Here is an 18995-nt window from a genome sequence, read left to right as displayed (position 1 = left end):
ACGGTGAAAAAGAAATAAGTAAGCCAATCAATAAATAGCCACATGAACACACCGTAATTAAAGAAATATACAACATGTCTGTCGTTTTAATCTGACGACAATATGCTGCCCATCAGCGGCAGTGCCACCAGAGCAGTCATTCTGATGTAGAGGAACGAATGCAGTGGCTGTTGGCACACTACAGATGTATGTCGCATCGCAGGTGTGTGTCAGCTGTGCAGTCATTTCTTTGCAACATGTCTACATTCCTGTGGCAAGCGTGGGTCACCGCTGTGCAGCCTGAGGATTTGAAGCATGTTCGATCTCTGTTGCACTGTGTAAGGGTTCACGAATTGAGTGGCGTGCAGTGGTAGAGTTAGACTTTCGGAGGACAGGGGTAGGCATGGCTGGCAGGCCTACTGTAAGGGTGACTCTGCCTGTACAAAGCCACCATCATTTTGGCGACCTTTTGAGCTCGAAGCCGTAAGACAGTTCTACAGCCAGAGAAATGGCCACAGTCTGACTTGGCAAAGTGAATGGATCAGAACATGGAGGAAGGAAAAAACCTGAGGAGAGGCCAGGACGTCACTTTTCGCGACGCCGGCCCGCGACCGGAAAATGCTGTGCCGCCACCTACACATGGAGCAACGTTTCCTCTCGCACTCCTCTATGTTTCTGTGTGCCCTTCCCCATCTGAGCGCTTCTCCGCGCCATCCGACGCCGACAGCCATGCTGCTGCATAGCAACACTGACGCTGTTGCTATTTGCCCCATATCTAGGCTAAAAAAAGCACGTGACTTCCAGCACGTTTTTCGCAATGCATCTGGGATACATGGGGCCTCTCTTCAATTTTTTCCTTCCTCCATGATGAGGAAGAACATTACAAAGCTGCAGCATTTCCAGCTTTCTGAAAGGTCAAATGTTGCAGCATTACATGATTGCATACTTAAGTGAATGAACTCTGCACAGATGTGCACATAATTTTTGTGATGTCTCTATGTCGTGAGCTGAGATGACAGCTGCTTGAATACTGTTCTCAAGGACGCGGGATCAAATCCCGGCCTCGGCGGCTGCTTTTCAATGGAGGCGAAAAGAAGGCGCCTGTGTGTGGTGCGATGGCAGTGCACGTTAAAGAACCCCAGGTGGTCGAAATTTCCGGAGTCCTCTACTACGGCGTCTCTCATAGCCTGAGTCGCTTTGGGACGTTAAACCCCACAAACCAACCAAACCAACCAGTTGATGCTTATTCATGAAATTCAACAGTGAACGACACTGAAGCTGCAAAGGACCACTTTGTTGGCTGGTGACTGCATCTTAAATTTCTCAAGAGGGCAGCCAGTGTGGCTGTTGTACAGTCGTGAGCAAAAGTGGTGTAGAACACTCAGCCGAGGGTGAAGCTCTGGAAAACTGCGCTGCAACTTCATCCAGCAACGGCTATTGGGGACTGAGACAGTGGTGGCGGTGCTCCAGTTTATTCACATGCACGGGCTGCTGTTGCTGTTCCTGTCGCGGTCGCTAGATGGCGTTTCTATGCAGTTTTCCCAAGCTCCGTCATCGAATAAGCGTTGCATACCACTTTTGCTTACGACCATACGTGGATCGTTGTTTAGTCACTCTGTGAAGGTTGGCAGGTTGCGTCTCGCCTTCATTGATAGCATGGTCGAGAAAGTTGTCTCCGTGCGCCTAGTATGAAGTGCCAAATTTTTGCTGGTGCACGCATGGTCATGGTTTCCTTTAGTTTTTGATGGATTCACACAGAGAACACTTTCCTAAGCCCAAGTTCAGTACTGCAATCTGTGTGCCAACATCATCTTCAATCATCCTTTGATTCGTGCAGCGCTCCCCCATATCAACATGTGCTGCTAACTCTGCATTGAGCACAGAGATGGCTTTCACTGTAGTGATTTCCTTCCATACTGCAAATGGCTGGGCGCTCGGCGTGCACAGTGTGGTGCCTGACTGTGCCAATGCTGGTAAAAGCTTCCCTACAGGTGGTGCTTGTTCAGTGGAGGATATCGATGGGGGATGCGCTTTCTGTAGTCAGCCATTGAACATCAAAAACTACCTTCACTGTGCATTTATGCAGCCCGTCATATTTGAGGCTACTGCCCCAACGTTGGTGGCGCTCAAGAAAACACTGCAGAGAGAGGAAATTTCACATTTTATTTGAGGCGTCTCGTCATCATCATCACTGACCCAACAATGCCTACTTGCAAAAATATGTGCAAATATATATTTGAATGAATGCGTAAATAAATCAAAATGAAAGTGCAGCACAATTATGCACTCTCATGCAGGCATTACTGGCACTGAATGTGCCAACCGCATCTGGTTCCTGGAGGCCAGCTTTATAAACTATGCAACCGAAGCGTGGCCTTGTGGTAGAGCATCCGCCTCGCATTCAGGAGGTACTAGGTTCGATCATAGGTGCCGCCGGGTACCCACCGGTTTTTCAATGGGTACAAGGCCTGGTGCTCTGCTCTTGGGTTAGCAAAAAGCATCTTTTAGCAGCCCGAAATGCTGAAAATTACACTAGAAGAAGTCTGGACTGTGAGAATGATGGTGCAGTACATTCCAGCCAAATTTAGCAGTAACTGTCTCGGGAGATAACAAGCTTTGCTTGCATTCACACCTTGCTTTTGCATGTCAACAAGGGTGTGCACCAGTGCGAAGCCACAAAATTTGATGCAGAGGTCACATTCAAAAGTAATTATGGATACGCCACATGCACGACTTTATTCTTTGTAAATTTTATAACATTTTATTAAACTGTGTTTGAGGAGAGAAAAAAAATAGAGGGTCACTACTTTTTGGATATACGCTGTATTTTGCAGAGCCCTTACGTACCCCTCTCACACACCCTGGTTACGCAGTGGTTTTCTCGTGTGTGTATATATACATGTGTATATATATATGTGCATACACGCTGGTCAAATAAAAGACGTTGGTTGGCTTGATGGTGCTGTCCCTTTTGTTGGACGCATTTGCGCACTTGTAAGGAGTCGACCAATCCTCTACATGGCTGTTGGCTGTGTTGCTAAACAGGGTGGGAGGGCACCTTGGGGTGCGGTCTCTGTCATCATGGAAGCGGCAGGCAGTGCTGAGCTGTGGAGATCCAGGGTGAGGAAATGATCACACCTCCACCATTTGAAATAAAGGTCTTGAAGTCGAGGTCTTGTAGCTGAAGTTCCACATCACGACCTTTGATTTGAACATTCTGTAGTCAGCCAGAGTTCACAAACGTCCGTGCAGGAGTCGGCTCAGTCAATCAGTCATCATCTTCGTCTTTGTTGAGAAACAGTTGCTAGGGCTTTTTAAGGTGACTGTTCTTTGAACAATATGTGTGTGTGTGTGTATGTGTGTGTGGGTGTGTGAGAGAGAGAGAGATGGTTATATTTCGCGCACTTCTCTATCACCTGGTTGCGACCTACTTTTCACTTCGCATGCCATGTAAGCCTTTCTTTACTTCCTCTTTCATGACTTACAGGATGTGATTCTCCCATCCTCCTTGTTTCATCATTAGCATCCTGATTATTTTGGATACTGTAGAAAGTTTTCCTATATTATTATTATTATTAACTAACCTATCTGCTTTGTAAATTGGAGGCTGTGGCCTTGTCAGGTTGTTTGTGATAGCCCTTTCTACAGCTCCTCTGCTCATGTAGTACTTTTTGGCAGATGTAAATTTTATTATTATTATTATTATTATTATTATTATTATTATTATTATTATTATTATTATTATTATTATTATTATTATTATTATTGAAATTGCCCTCCTTTTCTCTAAGGGTGTAGGTCTGATCTTTCCTGTTTTTAGGTATGTCCCGTTCTTCATTGCCCACTCAGTCCTCTTCATATTATACCTCATGTGGTTTAACTTACACTTATTGATTGCCTTTGGCAATTCTGCCAGCTCTATCCTTTCTGTGAGAGTGGAGGCTGGTGTTTCTTACTCGGATCTTTCACCTCCTGAGAGAGTGTGCTAGTATTCTGTTTCGCTGCCCTATCCTATGAAGCAGTACGGTTCATATACAACTGCTTCCGCTGGTAAGATTCACCATCACAATTGATAAGAATAAATGATACTGAATCTTTATATTTTGGAGGAAGCTAACAAAAAAAAAAATTCTTCTTTAACCTCTATCATCACACATTCTATATGAATCCTTTATTATATTTGCAGTCCTCATCATCTAGGATAATAGGCATCACAATCCTCATAAGCTAACTCCTGTATTTGCCTGCACAAACAAGTTTTAAATATTCATTTTTTTCAGGGACTATAACCAAATGAAATGATTTGCCTTCCCATGTGTCTGAAGCTAATAATGCTGTTCCCGCAGTTACAGAATTTTTGAAGCAGGGATCTTTATTTTTCTTTATTTCACAAAGTGTGCTTTTATTCTTCTCATTTATGCTGTTTGCATGGAAAATTGTACCACATTTAGGTTTGTATAATGATGTTCAACTGAACCTACTCCTGCCAGGGCCTTTTTGTCCTGCGGTATTGTATAAGTATATAATAAAAGAGTTCTTTTATGCACTCTGTAATGGTATTTATGAGATTATATCCTGAACACTAAGGTCATCATCCTCTCCTAGAACTGAATGTCTGTTTGCCAGTGAGATACTGATTTCCTCTAGTGCTGCAGGACTCACTGATGGATTTCTTTCTAATCTTTTTCTATTATCAGCATCTCATGGCCTGAGTTGTTGCGTTGGGGGGACGTTAAACCTCACAAACCAAACCTTTCTTTAATCTCTATATAATTCTGAGCTAAATAAAGACTGTGCCATTCTATGGCCTCCACATCCTGCACTATGATGGGATATGTGGACAATGTGAAGTCAGTCTCATTTTGTCTTGCCGTTCAAAGACTTGCTCCTGGTCTTTCTGTTTACAGAAGAAAGTACTCATGATCTGTAGGTGAATTCATTCTGTAATCTAGAGCCGATGCCACATTCCCTCACTGCTTGGTCTCCAACATGCTTCTTGGCTACCTTGGCATCGGACTAGCCCATCAGTACAGTGTAACTGTGTTTCTACTCTACTTGGTGCCAATCCCACATCTACAAAATGCCTTCCTGCTATCTTATCTTTTGTAGGCATGTACCACCTTCAGTTTGTGCCTCTTATTTAGTTTAATTACAATAACTGCCATGCTCTCATTAATGATATGAAATTCCCCTATGTTTCCAGCTATATACTTATTGACCAGGATTCTTACATCTAGCTCTCACAAGTCTATTCAATCGTGATAGCATATACATGCGTGCTTTTATGCACTATACTTGCTTCATCTTTCCTCTATGACATCCCGTTTAGTACCTGCTACATACTCCAACAGCGTTGGTGACCGCTGCCAGGGTGTGAAACAATGCAATACAACATACGAGGCACTTTTTGACGAAATGATGGTGATGGAAAAGAAAGACTAGACTTTATAGAAGTTATGCTTGCAGTGCGGTTATAATTGGTTAGAATGAAATGCACAGAGTTGTTTTGAACATCTCAAGAGTAATAAGACTCTCATAAGTAGGATCCCAGACTGAAAATGTATAAATAAATTACTGTTTTTTATAGCAGAGTTTCAAAGAGGAAGGAACATGGGAAAATTCGTGACATACAGAGCATGCGAATAGCATTGTTGATTATGTGCTCAATATGAAGAGACCAGCTTAGGTTAGTAATGATATAAATGGCAAGGTATTTATATAATGTTACAGACTTTAAACAAATGTTATCAGTGAAGGTGGGGTAGTAGATTTTTCTTAAAATGCGCATGACTTTGCATTTGTTCATTTTGAGTTGCACTGAACATTACTTGCACCACTTAGCTATTGTGGGAAGATAAGACTGAAATAGACAGCTGTTGTTAGTATTGGTTATTTCTATAAAAGTAATGCTATTATTCATAAAAATGACAATATGAGGGTTAACAAAAAACGGAAATCATTGATATAGATTAATAAAAGGAGGAGGCTTTAGGAACACCCAAATGCAATTCTGTAAGGCCCGAATCAAATCCATTAGCATTAACAAACTGTGAGTGATTAAGGAGAAAACATTCATTTAATTTCAGAAGACCAGGGTCAGTATTAAGGTTGTTTAGTTTTAATACTGGGAGTCTGTGACATACTTTGTCAAAAGGTTTACTTAAACCTAGGAAGATAGAGTGACATAATTTATTCAGTCATACAGATGCCTGCAGCACCTCTATGGCATTATTGCAGGCGGGGACAAGTGATAGAAACATATGCCTTAAACGAACAATGTCAAGACAAAGGAAAACAGCTATGCACAGCTGTAAGAAGAAAGTAACAAAATATTGAACACCAATAATTGCCTTTCGGCAATGATTTTCAGGGCGACATGGTTCAAAAATTTGCAGCATAGAGAATGGAGGGATTACACGAAACATATGAGCTGAATGGAATAATATGCATCTGTGGTAGGCTGTGTGACAAAAGAGACAAACTGGAACATGTTGTACATTCACCAATGCTACTGGGAAGCCTTTTCTAATGTGCGGAAGTATGCAAAAGAAATCAATTGCTATAGACGTCATTTCAACAATGGGTTTCAAGAACTTTCAGCTAGAGATCACAACTACAGTAAATGATGTAAATGATGATTGGTCAAGGATACAATGTCACATGAGTATGATTTCCGAAAACCTTGTGCTGATGAGAAGAAAGCATTTAATTAAACAAAAACAGCGCAACAACAGAGACAAGAGAGAAGATGGGACCAGCGCTGACTAGCAACTGAAGGTTTTATTAAGAACACAAATATATACTCCATTTACAACCACTTGCTCTCGTTCATGACTATGAACTGCGGTATCTTGATCGTTAAGATTCAAGTTATCAGGTATCAGTGCTGTTAGTACTGCTCATGTGTGCTCATGGTTGTAAATGGAGTACATATTTGTGTTATCTTCAATAAAATCTTCAGTTGCTAGTCAGTGCTGGTCCCGTCTTCTGTCTTGTCTCCATTGAGCTGTTTTTGTCTAATTATGTACAAACTCGCTCAACTCGTCATTTTACTGAAGAAAGCGCTTGATTAAAGAAAATTTACAAGGTTTGTAAATGTTATATTTTTGAACATTTTACAACATGTGCTAGTAAGAGAGATGGGAATACAGTTGAGGGTAGGTGTTCTGTTACCCGACTTGTACACTGGAATCACCTACCCAATTTTCCACTCTTTCGGTAGGATAGATTGGTCATGAGATTGTTGGAAAATTTTTGTTAGCATAATAGGTGTTTTTCAAAAACTTAGCTATAATAAGGCCACTACTTAGGGCGGAATGTATTGAGGTTAACAATGAGTAATGACACCAATGACTGTTACAGCGCAGGAGACAGGACTAGATGGCAACTTCTCGCATATGTTTAGCACTGCATGCTACCTTTGGCAAAACCTGTTGTTGCCAGGTGCTCCCATCCATGACTGTTAGGTTCACCCACTTCGAGTTTTTTGTTCAAAAAGTGGCCTGTTGACTGGAAGTGTAATTTAATGTGCTTGAATACTGACAAGCAGAAAGCAATGAGGCTCTGTGCATTGTGGTTTCAGAGTGAACACATTGTGTCGCCTGTCGTGGATAGGTGCACAGAGTGGATGTTCCCAGTGCACAGACTTTATGCTTCAAGGAGTTTGCATATTCAAAGGAGCCTTCGAAATATAGTGTTTTTTATTTTTTTCATTTGGGGCAGCAGCATACTTGCTGTATTTCATTGACAAAAGTTTTTATGACTAATGTGCTTCAGAGCTCCTGTTAGCATTTAATTTTTGTTTGTAATACTAGCTGCTCCAAACTGCCTTTTTTTTACGACCATATCCCTGATATAGTGACCATGGTTGTGAGGGTACGTGAGGCAATATGTGGGTATTATGCATCCAATAAGAAAGTATTTGGAATCAAAGGGAAGTGTGCTTTTCACTCGCGCTTATGGATTAATCATTGGTTGAATTCATTCCCTTTCATATTGGAGCCACCTGTAGCTCCTTGCTACTGTATAGTGGTCTGGCACATTTGGACAGCAGTGTGTCGTGGCTTAGCTTTGCATGTGTGCTAGGCACTCCACCAGGCTTCGGTATGCGATGACTTTACTTCATGACAGAGGGTATTCTTTATCGGTTTAACGTCCTAAAGTGATTTGGGCTGTGAGAGATGCCCTAGTGGAGGGCTCCAGAAATTTCGGCCACCTAACAAGCACTGACATCACACAGCACACGGGCACCTTGCTTTTCGTTTCCATCAAAAATCGGCCACTACTGCTGGGATTTGATCTCGTGTCCTTCAATTCATCAGTCGAGCACCCTAACCACTGAACCACCGTGGCGGGGCGAAATTTTTTAAAGACGGTATGTTGGTACAAACTAATTGTAAAGAAGACATTAAGAGAATTCTGCACTTTGGAACCTTTCCTGTTAGTCTTTGTATTGGACATGCAGCGAGACTGTTGCAGTCTTCATTACAATGGTTATAATGAGAATGTTGGAATTGGATGCCTGAAATACATTGTTCTCCTCACTCGTTCGATAATTTGGGTTTGGGCACTTTGTGCTGCACTTCAAGTTGCTTGAATAAAGCTGATAGCTGGGAAAGGCAATATGCGTAGGCTTCTGTGGCAACAATAGCCTGACAGGAGTTTGCCCCACTAGACTGGAGAGCCCCCCCCCGAGCCAGCATGTGTAATATTCATCTATCTTTCTGATACAAGCATACAATATGGGAGGTTGACCGTGTGCTGTCTCCTGTGTACCAGAAAAGGTCGTTTCCAGTTTGCCATGAGCTGTCCGGTTGAAATTGCATCTTTATCAACAGCCATGTTAGGTCGATGCCAAGGAAAAAGCCTCTCTGAACGATTTCCAAAGTTCTTATGTGCCAATTTTTTGGTGCACATTCGAGGATGACCAGGACTGATTTGGAGCCTTGCATTGTGGTTTCTCAGGTGCCATTTGCATACCTCTAGTACATTAGTGCTGTGCCAAGAGGAATTTGAATTTCAGGGGTGTGACCAAGGTATGATCACTGCAGAAGGGACCAGTGTGGTTTCAGCATAAAACCGTCGTTGTTGCAAAGTGTGAAGCCACTTGGTAGTTGTCTGCAAATAAGACTTGGCCAAAGTGCACCTATAAGAAAGGGAGAATTAACTTCATTATCAGCTCAAGTCTGAGTTGGTGGGAGGCCCTGTGTGCTGCCGTGTAACCCCCGTCATTGGAGCATGGTCACCGCAATTGTACCTCTGAATCTTTCACAATGGCGTAGTCGGAAACATTTTCCGAGTGGTGTTATATGCTGCTTGTAAAAAAAGAAAAAAAAAAGAGGCAGGAAACGGGGATGTAAATTTCCGAAAACTTCGTGGGGTTTTCTGCCACTGAAAGACACCCTTGACTACGCTCCTGCTGTCTCGCACTGCATAGCCAGTTGTGCGTAATTGTCATTTCCTTGCGCAACAACGAGAAGAATGTTGCATATTGTTTTTATTCTTGCTTGTCTTGTTGTACAGGATATATAATGCACTGAACTGCCTTCGTCACACATGGTGCAAAAGAGAATGAATGGCTGACAAATTAATACATTAGTTTTTGGGACATTAACATTTTTTTTTTTCAGCATGATAGTACCTTTAGCAATATTTAGCAAGCATTTGCACACATAATTTCTCGTTTTGCACTCAAGATGATAGATCCTAGACTGACCATTTCAGCCACCACATAAAAGAATTTCTTTAATTGTGATATCAGGCAATTGTACATTTTATGCTCATTGCAGGGCATGTTCATCTTCCTGATATTTTCAGATATATTCTTTGTTTCACTGCTGGGCTTCAGTCTCCTGAGTGTAGCTACAATCTTAATTTTTTTTGTTTCATATTCCTGTGTTTTATGAAATTAACCTCCTAGTGGACATGAACGTGCCACCAGCTGACTGTCATTTCTGGCTCCTGACGAATCGTGCTCGTGCATTTTGTGGCACACTGTGTCTGACTTGCAGCAGGCAGGGCTTATCTAGCACAAATTTTTGCTGAGAAGACAGGTAGTAGTACAGATGATAAAATGCCATTTCGGTGAAAATTTCATTTTAAAAAATCATCCATTTGGGGTTCATTTGAATTTACATAAATTTAATTGAATTTCAGATCTCTTTCAACCTCAAATAATTATCAAGAGGCAGATGCAATCCTTTTAAACATAGCATCGGAACCCTTATACTACATGCAGAGAGATGTCGTGGCTCCTGTACAGAAAAGATTGTGTTGCGTCGCAGCTGATGTGGTCGTTAAGAAGGAGAGATAAGACTCGCGCGTCAACCGTCCATGTTCAGAAGCCCTTTTATTCACAAGGTGGCGGATATTTGTAGGACACAGTCTACATCACAGATGACGACACAATCCAGTCAAAGACTAAGTACAGTCACAATCCATAGAACAGCAGCTGAAACAGGAGGAAACCGAAACTAGGACAGAATGGATAAAAATACACAACAGATTGTACAACCAGTACAAGTTTCAGCCACACTTGCAATGAATCAGATGCTTTCTTGTCTGATGACAATATTGACTTGTGCACGCCGGGAGGGACTTGTGCATAATGCAGCTCTAAAGTAGCAGGATGCTTTGCTTGAAACGATGTTGTCACACTGTTGCAAACTGACTGCAAGATTCAGAAACGTAGTACACATGAAATGGAGTGCTTGAACTGGCTGATCCTTCTTTCTCTTGGATGCTGTCCCCTGGTAGAATAGTCAATCAGAAAGTGAAAGAGTTTACGAAAAGAAAGGACAAGACAAGCTTGTGTTGCTTGTCCTGCCTTTTGGACTTTCCTTGCTGTTTCTTTGCCTGTCTTTCGACACTGTACCGTATCTGTCCTACAAGTAGAAGTGAAGCAGTGTTTGTGTGCTGTGAGCACCACTGCAGGCTGCTTTGTGCGCCCCCTTTGCAGGGAGTGATGGTGGTGCGCATGGCTAGTGGTGGTGGCCGTGGGGACACGGAAGCGGTGCTGCTGCCCTTTGCCCACCAGGTGGGCGGCCACAGCCGCATGCTGCTGCTGGACCCAAGCACCCTGTGCAAGCCGCTTATCCCACGGGAGCTCCACTTTTACCTGCACGTGCCGCGCGAGATGCGCCCCTTCACGCCCGCCTACAAGGGCGTCATCCAGGTGCACCACGGCCACACTTGCGAGGAGGAGGAAGAGGAAGACGAGTCACCCTGGTGCAGCAGCCAAGCCTCCTCACAGCTCCGGTGAGTGGACCACCCATTGCCAGGTCGCCATCAGTGCACCCTTCTGCTGAGCTTTAGGTGCCTTGAAGACTGATTTAAAGGAGTATAGACACGTACATTTTCTGTTTCAGGATTTTTGCTTTAAACGATCACGATGGTCCAAAACAGACGAACTGCGACCCAAAAAGTCTCAACACGCCTCAATTAATTAATTATTAGGACATTTATCAGGACCAGTTTCGGTTTCGAGCTCTCCGAGCACGAGCGCGCCACACGAGCGCCTCCTGCTGGCAAGACTGGCGACACGTACACACACAATCTAATGACGCATAGGGGCAGCATATTTTGTCTGCTTGCGATCGCACGTGCAAGCAAATATCATCGTCGAGCAGTGCTGCCGCGTAGCATAATTAGTTCGACGTTGTTTTGCCCGAAGGCGCGGATGTTATTGACATTGCTGAGCACTTTGATTTGACCCGCTTTCCAGCGACTCAAGTGAAAAAACAGGAAGCAACAGCAGCCACGAAAGCTTGGCAGTTGGCGTGCAGGAAATATCAGCTGGTTAGACATGTTGAACAAATATACTGAGTACTATGAAGATGCTGTTCTCTCAGCCCGGCCGGTGCTGTGAGCTCCAAACTGGCGTCCGAATAAAAAAAACAGTTTAGCAGTAAAAAAAAAAGAAATCCATGGCCTGATCAAACGACGTCGGCCACTGTGACTTGCTACTGCGCTAAAGCTGCCCATGCTCACGCCTGCTCACGCGCTGATTGGTCCCGACGCGGCAGGTCTAAGTGGCACCATCCAAGCATGTGACGCCATCTGGCATTGTCAAGGCGATTTGAGTATGAAAAGCAGCCCGCCGCGATCGGCTCCGATGGCCTCCGCTATCAGTAATCTATCGCAGATCACTGTTTATTCGCGTGCATGACAACTCCGTACAAAGGAACATGAATAATGAATAAATTGGGAGGATTGTTTGACTAATACTGAGGTGCTGGTAGAGTGAGAACAGCGATACAAGCGAGCTTTTTTCGGGGAGCGGCGGCACAGTTCACGTCTCCCGGTGCGCCAGCGGGCGGCGCCGTTGCCGAAAGTTGTTCACTGCTGTTATCACCCGAGTACAGCAGGTAGCCTTAATGTACACTAGGTTCAAGTTGCACGAGTGTGGCGTCAATGAAACAAGTAAATAAATTGTGCTTCCCCTTTTCAGAGTCCGGTCTGTGTGTCCGTGTGCGTGCTCAAAGTGTAACCAAGAATTGCACTTGAAAAACATGCCGACCGTGAAATCGACGCCAGGTGAAGTAGTTGTAACATGCAGCAACAAAGACAGTATGGAAAGCCATCGAGTCAAGTGAGCAGAAGCGCAGAGCTTTCCCTGGGGCGCCCATGATATAGACAGGGCAGACTCGGTGAGCTGTCCTGTGTCATCACTGTTCTTTGCTCTGCTGACTCCACGTCAGTTGTTTGATGACGTCATGCTGTTTACCTATGTACACGTTTTCGTCACAGAGATGTCACTGTCGATGGGCTTTGAAAAGCGGAGTCTGCCTGGCTTGTATTTGAAATCAAATTAAAATATGTTTGCGCCAAAATGAGACGTTAGGATTACTTGGGGAGCATCTCTTTATAACCGGGAAAGCAACCATACTCCTTCCGACGCTTAGAAAATTGGTGTCTATACTCCTTTTAAGGCCTGTTTGGTAAGACCACTTAGGACCCACCCTCGGTACAGCTGGAACCAACTGGGCTCTGATTGCACTCAGCTGCTTTACAGTCGGTTTCAGTTGTTTTTCAACTGGGAAGGCTCTCTGCTGCAGCATTCCACGTAGCCTGCGCTGTTGATTCAGAATTATCAAAGGGACCACCTGCTGTGGTTCCCATGTGTTGCAGCTGTCAGAAGGTCTTCACTTTGTGCTGGTCAATGACTTCTCATGTTCTATGGTACTATGGAGGGACCAGCATCAACTGCCACCTGTGGGAACTATTGCACTTATTTTAGGCTGTCCTGGGCAGAGTGAATGATGGAAGTGCCTTCACAAGGCAATATTCCTATGATGCTGGTGCTACCCAGCAGCCATGTGTTTGTTTGTGGCACAGTCTAGCATGGACGACTTAGTTTCTGCCTTAAAGTTTGGTGTAATGGTCATCGCCTGCTTCGTGGTACAGTCACACTCAGGATTTCAATTGTATTGCAAAAATGTGCTGGCAGTGTCAAATTTATAGTCGGAAACTCTCCCAAGCTAAAGCAGATTTTAAGACGAGACTGATCCATGCCTACATGGTACCTTTTGTGTTCGGCTTGAAGCCAGGACTACCACAATATGAGGCAGTCACTGCAGACACTGGACGTGGCTAATGGCCCAAAATTTGGTGCATCCTCTGTACTGCTTTTCAGGGTACAGATCTGCAACTGCAACGAGGAGCGTCTGCTGCTCCGTGAGCCTGCATCTTGGAGTGGCAGCCAGTGTATCCTTTGCTAATGTTGCCCCACCCATGTGGTAGTAATTATGACTCACAGTTATTTCAGTGTGATTGGGACCTGAATTAGTGGTACTTAGTTTTTCTCCTTTCCTAATCTTACAAATTCTAATTCTGTGCCCATTTAATATCTTGATTTCACCATGACTTACTTCGCTGAGGAAAATAAGCGGACGAAGTAGTGAGAAACTACCACAAACATTACCAAGACATTAAGGAGTAGCTGAAGCAGTACAGTTGAAGTAGTAAATGCATCATTGCAGGGCCAAGTACAGAATTTCTTGTTAACGCAAAGGTGTAAAAACTGTAGAAGATTTTGAGATCAGAAGATGGCAAAGATCCCAATGTAATAATCATCCTTTGCACAAATTCAAGCCTGCTACCAAGTTTTATTTTGCCATGTAAACACCACTGTGCAAAAAGTATGGCACTGCACCATGACCTTGTCTGATATGCTCAACCTCCCCCTTGATTCAGGTGGCAGAAGACCAGGCTGATAGCACAGAGTCACACATGCCTTGCATATCTTGCATGTTTGTGAAGTGTCCAGTATTGGTCCTACTTTTGCTGGTAGTAGTCCTTAGCGGCCATGCAGACTTGCTGCTGCTGGAAAATGTGGTGTCACACTTTCGCCGGCCGTGCATTCTGGACCTCAAGATGGGCACGCGGCAGCATGGCGATGACGCCTCGGAAGAAAAGCGCCACCGCCAGATGGCCAAGTGTGCTGCCAGCACCTCGGCTTCCCTGGGAATCCGCATCTGCGGTATGCAGGTGAGTTGCAGGTGTCTGCCCCAACATGCTGTACCGTTTGCTGTGTGCTGCTGCCCAATGTGCATTGAAATTCTCTTGCTAGATGTCTAGTCGTCTACATGACATCCATGGGAGTTCCAGTGCTCATTGGGGGTTGTGTCTTGGTGTATTATGAGAAAGAGGCTTGTAACTAGCAGAGGCAGTGCCGAGTAGTGGCATTTGCAGCATCGAAGAGTGGTTCGGTGAGCAGTACGCTCAGAAATCGTATATTCACATTTCTGTTTGGAATACCGCAGCTACTGAAGCAAGCAACCGCGGACTACTGCATAGCAGAATGCAGTTTGAACAGGCCACTCTGTGCCTTGTGTGTGCGCGATAGAGTTGACCGAGTACCTTCTTCTTCTTTTCTTTTTTTACTGTTAAACCTCCATCACGGTGTCACAGTGCTAATTTCAGCTCGACAGCTAATTTCTAGAACAGGGAGTTCAGTCATGGCCTTTTCTAAAGGCGCTTATTTGCTGTTGGATTTACTGCACGTTAAAAAATCCCACGTGACCAATGACACGGACACCCACGACTGCCCTACTGTTTGGTGTCAGTTAAGAACCGTCTGAAGTGCATTATTGAAAGGGGCTGGGCGGCTTTGTGTGGCCAAAATGCGGAAGCTGCAGCGAACTTGACGCCCTCGCCAGTGACGTGTGACCCGCCTGAGAAGAAACGCAGTTCAAGGCAATCTGCTCAAACTGAGGTCTGGAAGGGGTAAAACCAAAAAGGACGCCTCTGCAGTGCCTCTTGCGAAGACCACGCTCTAGGGATGTCTGCCTCGTTGCCAGAGGATGTATCCGAGGCAGCTTTCAGCTATTTCTGAGTGGAGTCAACCTACAGGAGGGAAGTAGCGGTGGTCAATTGCGCACCACTCTGAATGACTTACGAAGTAGTGGTTGCCGTTATAGGGAGAATCCAGCGGCAAGATGTCGCATATTAGTGAGGACAGCGGAGTTTAAAACTGCTCCTAGTAGATTGCTTTCTTTGTTAAAGTGGTGAATTACGACTTAACCACGAAGGTTTCTGAGTTGCCTGCTTCTGAAGTGGAGCACCTTTGCTTGGATGAGCTGCAAGACTGGCCATGAGCGCAGGTTGTGATGACGAACTTTGCACATTATATTAATGTTAATGTTTTGTGGCGCTTCGCATTGCGGGCCAGGTGACTTATGTGCATTCATCGTTTTCAACTGTTCAATTTTTTTTTGTATGAAGAATTTGCCTGGAGTTTCTTTCATCTGTAGAAGGGAAAGTAAATGCGATAGCAGAAATGTAAAAGCCAACTCCGGTACTGAACTTCACGAGCTCATATTCACTTGTTAAGACCACACAAAGACAATCTTCGAACGAATGAACAGAACTAACAGATGAGATGGGAGAGAAGATGACAACAATGCTGGTTTTCTCTCCCATCCTATCTTAGAGCACTGTTCGCTCATTTGAACCAACCGGCGTGGCTCTCTTTTTGCTGAGCAAAACAGCTGCCTTTTGTCTTTTCACTTGCACATATAGGGACCGGGCGCCCATTGTATGGCGCCACCGTCGCCTCGGCGGAACAGCGCCGCCCGTGGCCGAGTGCCAAGGTAGCTGAGCGGTGCAGTCATTTCCGTTCTGCGAGGCGTTTTTGAGCATGTCCCTACCCATCATTTTGCGGTGCGGCTTTGAGAGCTTTGAGCTGCTTTGAGTAATCGCAAGGAGTATTTTTTGACCGGGAAATCTTGAAAAAAGAAAGGGCCGTCCTCGGCAGGGCGTGCGTGTTTTTTTTTTTGTCATTTTTTTTTAAACCGCCCGGCGCATGGTATTCCTGTTATATGCTCGAAAATGCCGTGCGCATGATTTCACCATGCGCCAGGAAAACCTTCGTTAGGCGCTTGTAAAGACGACTTCGAAGACTGCAATTGCGCCTGCACTGCGCGTTCATCTTATATTAGGTCTAGTCGAAACCTGCCTGAAGATCAAACACTGCTGAGCCATGTAGCCATGGCGCTGTAGTAGTGATAGTTGTTATGGTCATCGTTCATGTAAAATGAAAAAGATGCTGCACCTGTCTTTTTTGGTAATAGCTAGGTTCAAACAATTGAGAATACAATAATAGCAAATGACATTCCAGTTTAAACCTTGCAACGAGAGCTGGAAAGGGAGAAAAATAAACAAGCAAGGCAAAAGTAGGATCCTATTTATGGTCGGAAAAACTAACACACATATACTTCCAGGACTTCCTGCACAATTACGCTACAATAGCTCACTGAACCCGGCCTTGAGACTATCAAACTTAATCATAATATAAGCCAAATGAGTAATACCACCTCAGAATCATTTTCACATATACGACAATGCTCTTGTTGAACACGTCGGAGCTGCTACATATAATTGTTTTAGAAAATATTATACTATAAGTACCTTTCTCTCGACATACTGCGGAGGTTGTGAAAAGAAAAAAATAAATTTCCTGCTATCAGCTGCCCTATTTTTTTGGACGCCTGCTATGATAGAGAGATCTTAGTAGTATTTGGCTTTTGCTTATTTAGGCGTTCTCTCAGCGCAGGAAGTTTAATGCGATAGACCGCAGTTACCTTGAACATTTGAAGGCAATAGTTCATTACTGTCAAACTGTTAAATACAATAAAAAAAACACACACACAGTGTGATGTGTTGTAAGATAAGCCACCGATAACTAAGAGAGCGTTCTATTGTTAAATGAATCCCTCTGATAGCTCGTTCGCTAAGGTGTTCTACTTTCTCAGCGTACCACAAACTTGCGGGGCCGATACCTGACCTCGGTACGTGATGAGTGTGAGGGGACACGACCATGTAGGTAGTTTTATATTTGCACGTAAAGGAATCCGGATAACTGAAAGCTATTCCTTTTACAACTTTGTCACTGCAGCTTGCCGGACTGCCGCTAAATCTGTTTACATTGGCCATAGAAGCAATTTCTGAAGAGGTAAAACGGTCTTGCCTTACTACACCACAATCAGGAAATCTCACGTTCACTAAAACGCCAATGAGAAACATGTATTTAGGCGGGCCAGGAAATGGGCACTGATGAGAAAATACATAAACCCGTGTCACGTGCAACGTGAATGCGAAAAAAAAAAAATTTTTGCTACACGGCCTTCGAAATTTAAAAAAGAATGCTACTTTTATGCTCGTTTCCACAAATTAAATTGTATTTTTTTCTTGTTCGACTTTTATACGAAGCCAATAGCAGATTTTGTGACCATGCGGTATTGATTGAGCTGTGAAATGAGTGATTTTATTAGGCGAAATGGACATGCCACAAACAAATGTTAACAGATTCTAAGAGTATCTCGGCACATTTTCATTGGTTGACAAACGAAGAGAGGAAAAAGGACAAGATCATGGTAATAGGAATTGTTCATGTCTCCTATCTGCTCTTTCTGTTAAGAGAAAAAAGTAAATTATGTCTATGACTATGCCAGTGAAAGTAGCTGCACAAACATTGTCTCTGCCCATCACTGAAGATTGTAACGCAACCCGAACGACGATGGTGGAGCTGCCTTTTCTTTTTCCGTGCTGGGGTTTTCTTGTACACAGGCGAGGGAATGCTGGCCACAGGCGAGGAAATGCTAGCGTTGTAATTTACGTTGTTGGGTTACTTCGATTTCCAATTGTCAATAAAGTGACTACAGATGAAGGAGTGCGGCTTCGACTCTGAGACTCTCGTGCCGTCACTCCTGGGGAACCGGAATTTAAAAAGTTCGGCACTTTCCATGACCACACAGTAACCAACTACTTAGATTCGTGCCTCTGCCTTTCAAAGAATCATGCTTAGGTCACCCACCACTCATGCTTGTGTGGAAACCCGTGCTTGTGTGGAAACCATGCGCCGGCAATGGGCCGGCACATGCCAGCGATTGAGCGATACGCTGAGAGGCGGCGTCACCCGTTCAGCTGTCCGGGTGGCGCCATTTTTAACTTTCCAGACACTGTAATAAACCCTTGCTGAATTGCACTGCTCTGAATTGAAGCTTTCTGCTGCATAATGACACTTGCAAATGTTGTCCATCTCATTATCAAATAAAACGAAAAGAGAAACAATTGAATTGGTCATCTCAAACAGACTGATGAAATGATACACAAACCCTAGTACTTTATGACAGGTTATACCGACAGTATGTGTTGCATCTTGAAGCCATGCATACCATACACAGATACGCTGCAGCATCATATTGTAAGGAAATGTCTTTTAGATTGCATATTTTTCAGTGTCACTGTAGATTGCATCACTCAAGATGCATAGCCTATTGAAGAAAGCTGCACGTCCAACTCCACTAATAATTGCTGTGCAGTTTCCACCAGCAGTGCAGAATTATTATGCTACAATTATTATGCTGCAGGTGAAGCCATGGCGTAGAGGTAGAGCATCCGCCTTTTATGCAAGAGGACCGTGGTTCGAATCCCGATGCCGCACAATTCTCCACCGGATTTTTAAAAAAATACCGCGTGTCGATGGAATTGCATAAAAATAAAAGTAGGTTTGAGGT

General features: G+C 44.0%; 1 protein-coding gene across 2 annotated transcripts in view; it reads left to right on the top strand.

Moving 5' to 3' along the window:
• LOC146201080 (inositol hexakisphosphate kinase 3-like) overlaps nt 1–18995 on the top strand; it is a 33075-nt gene that overhangs the window by 8794 nt on the left and 5286 nt on the right. For both annotated transcript variants that reach the window (XM_084595625.1, XM_084595626.1), the window contains 3 exons: nt 10937–11235; nt 13613–13683; nt 14291–14466. In XM_084595625.1, coding sequence (XP_084451751.1) covers nt 10937–11235; nt 13613–13683; nt 14291–14466 — 546 coding nt within the window. The remainder of the gene's footprint in view (nt 1–10936; nt 11236–13612; nt 13684–14290; nt 14467–18995) is intronic.

Source organism: Amblyomma maculatum, chromosome 2 (genome assembly GCF_055883805.1).
Source record: "Amblyomma maculatum isolate TAMU_Amacu chromosome 2, ASM5588380v1, whole genome shotgun sequence".
Taxonomy (NCBI): Eukaryota; Metazoa; Arthropoda; class Arachnida; order Ixodida; family Ixodidae; genus Amblyomma; species Amblyomma maculatum.
This window is presented reverse-complemented; position numbering and strand designations above follow the sequence as displayed.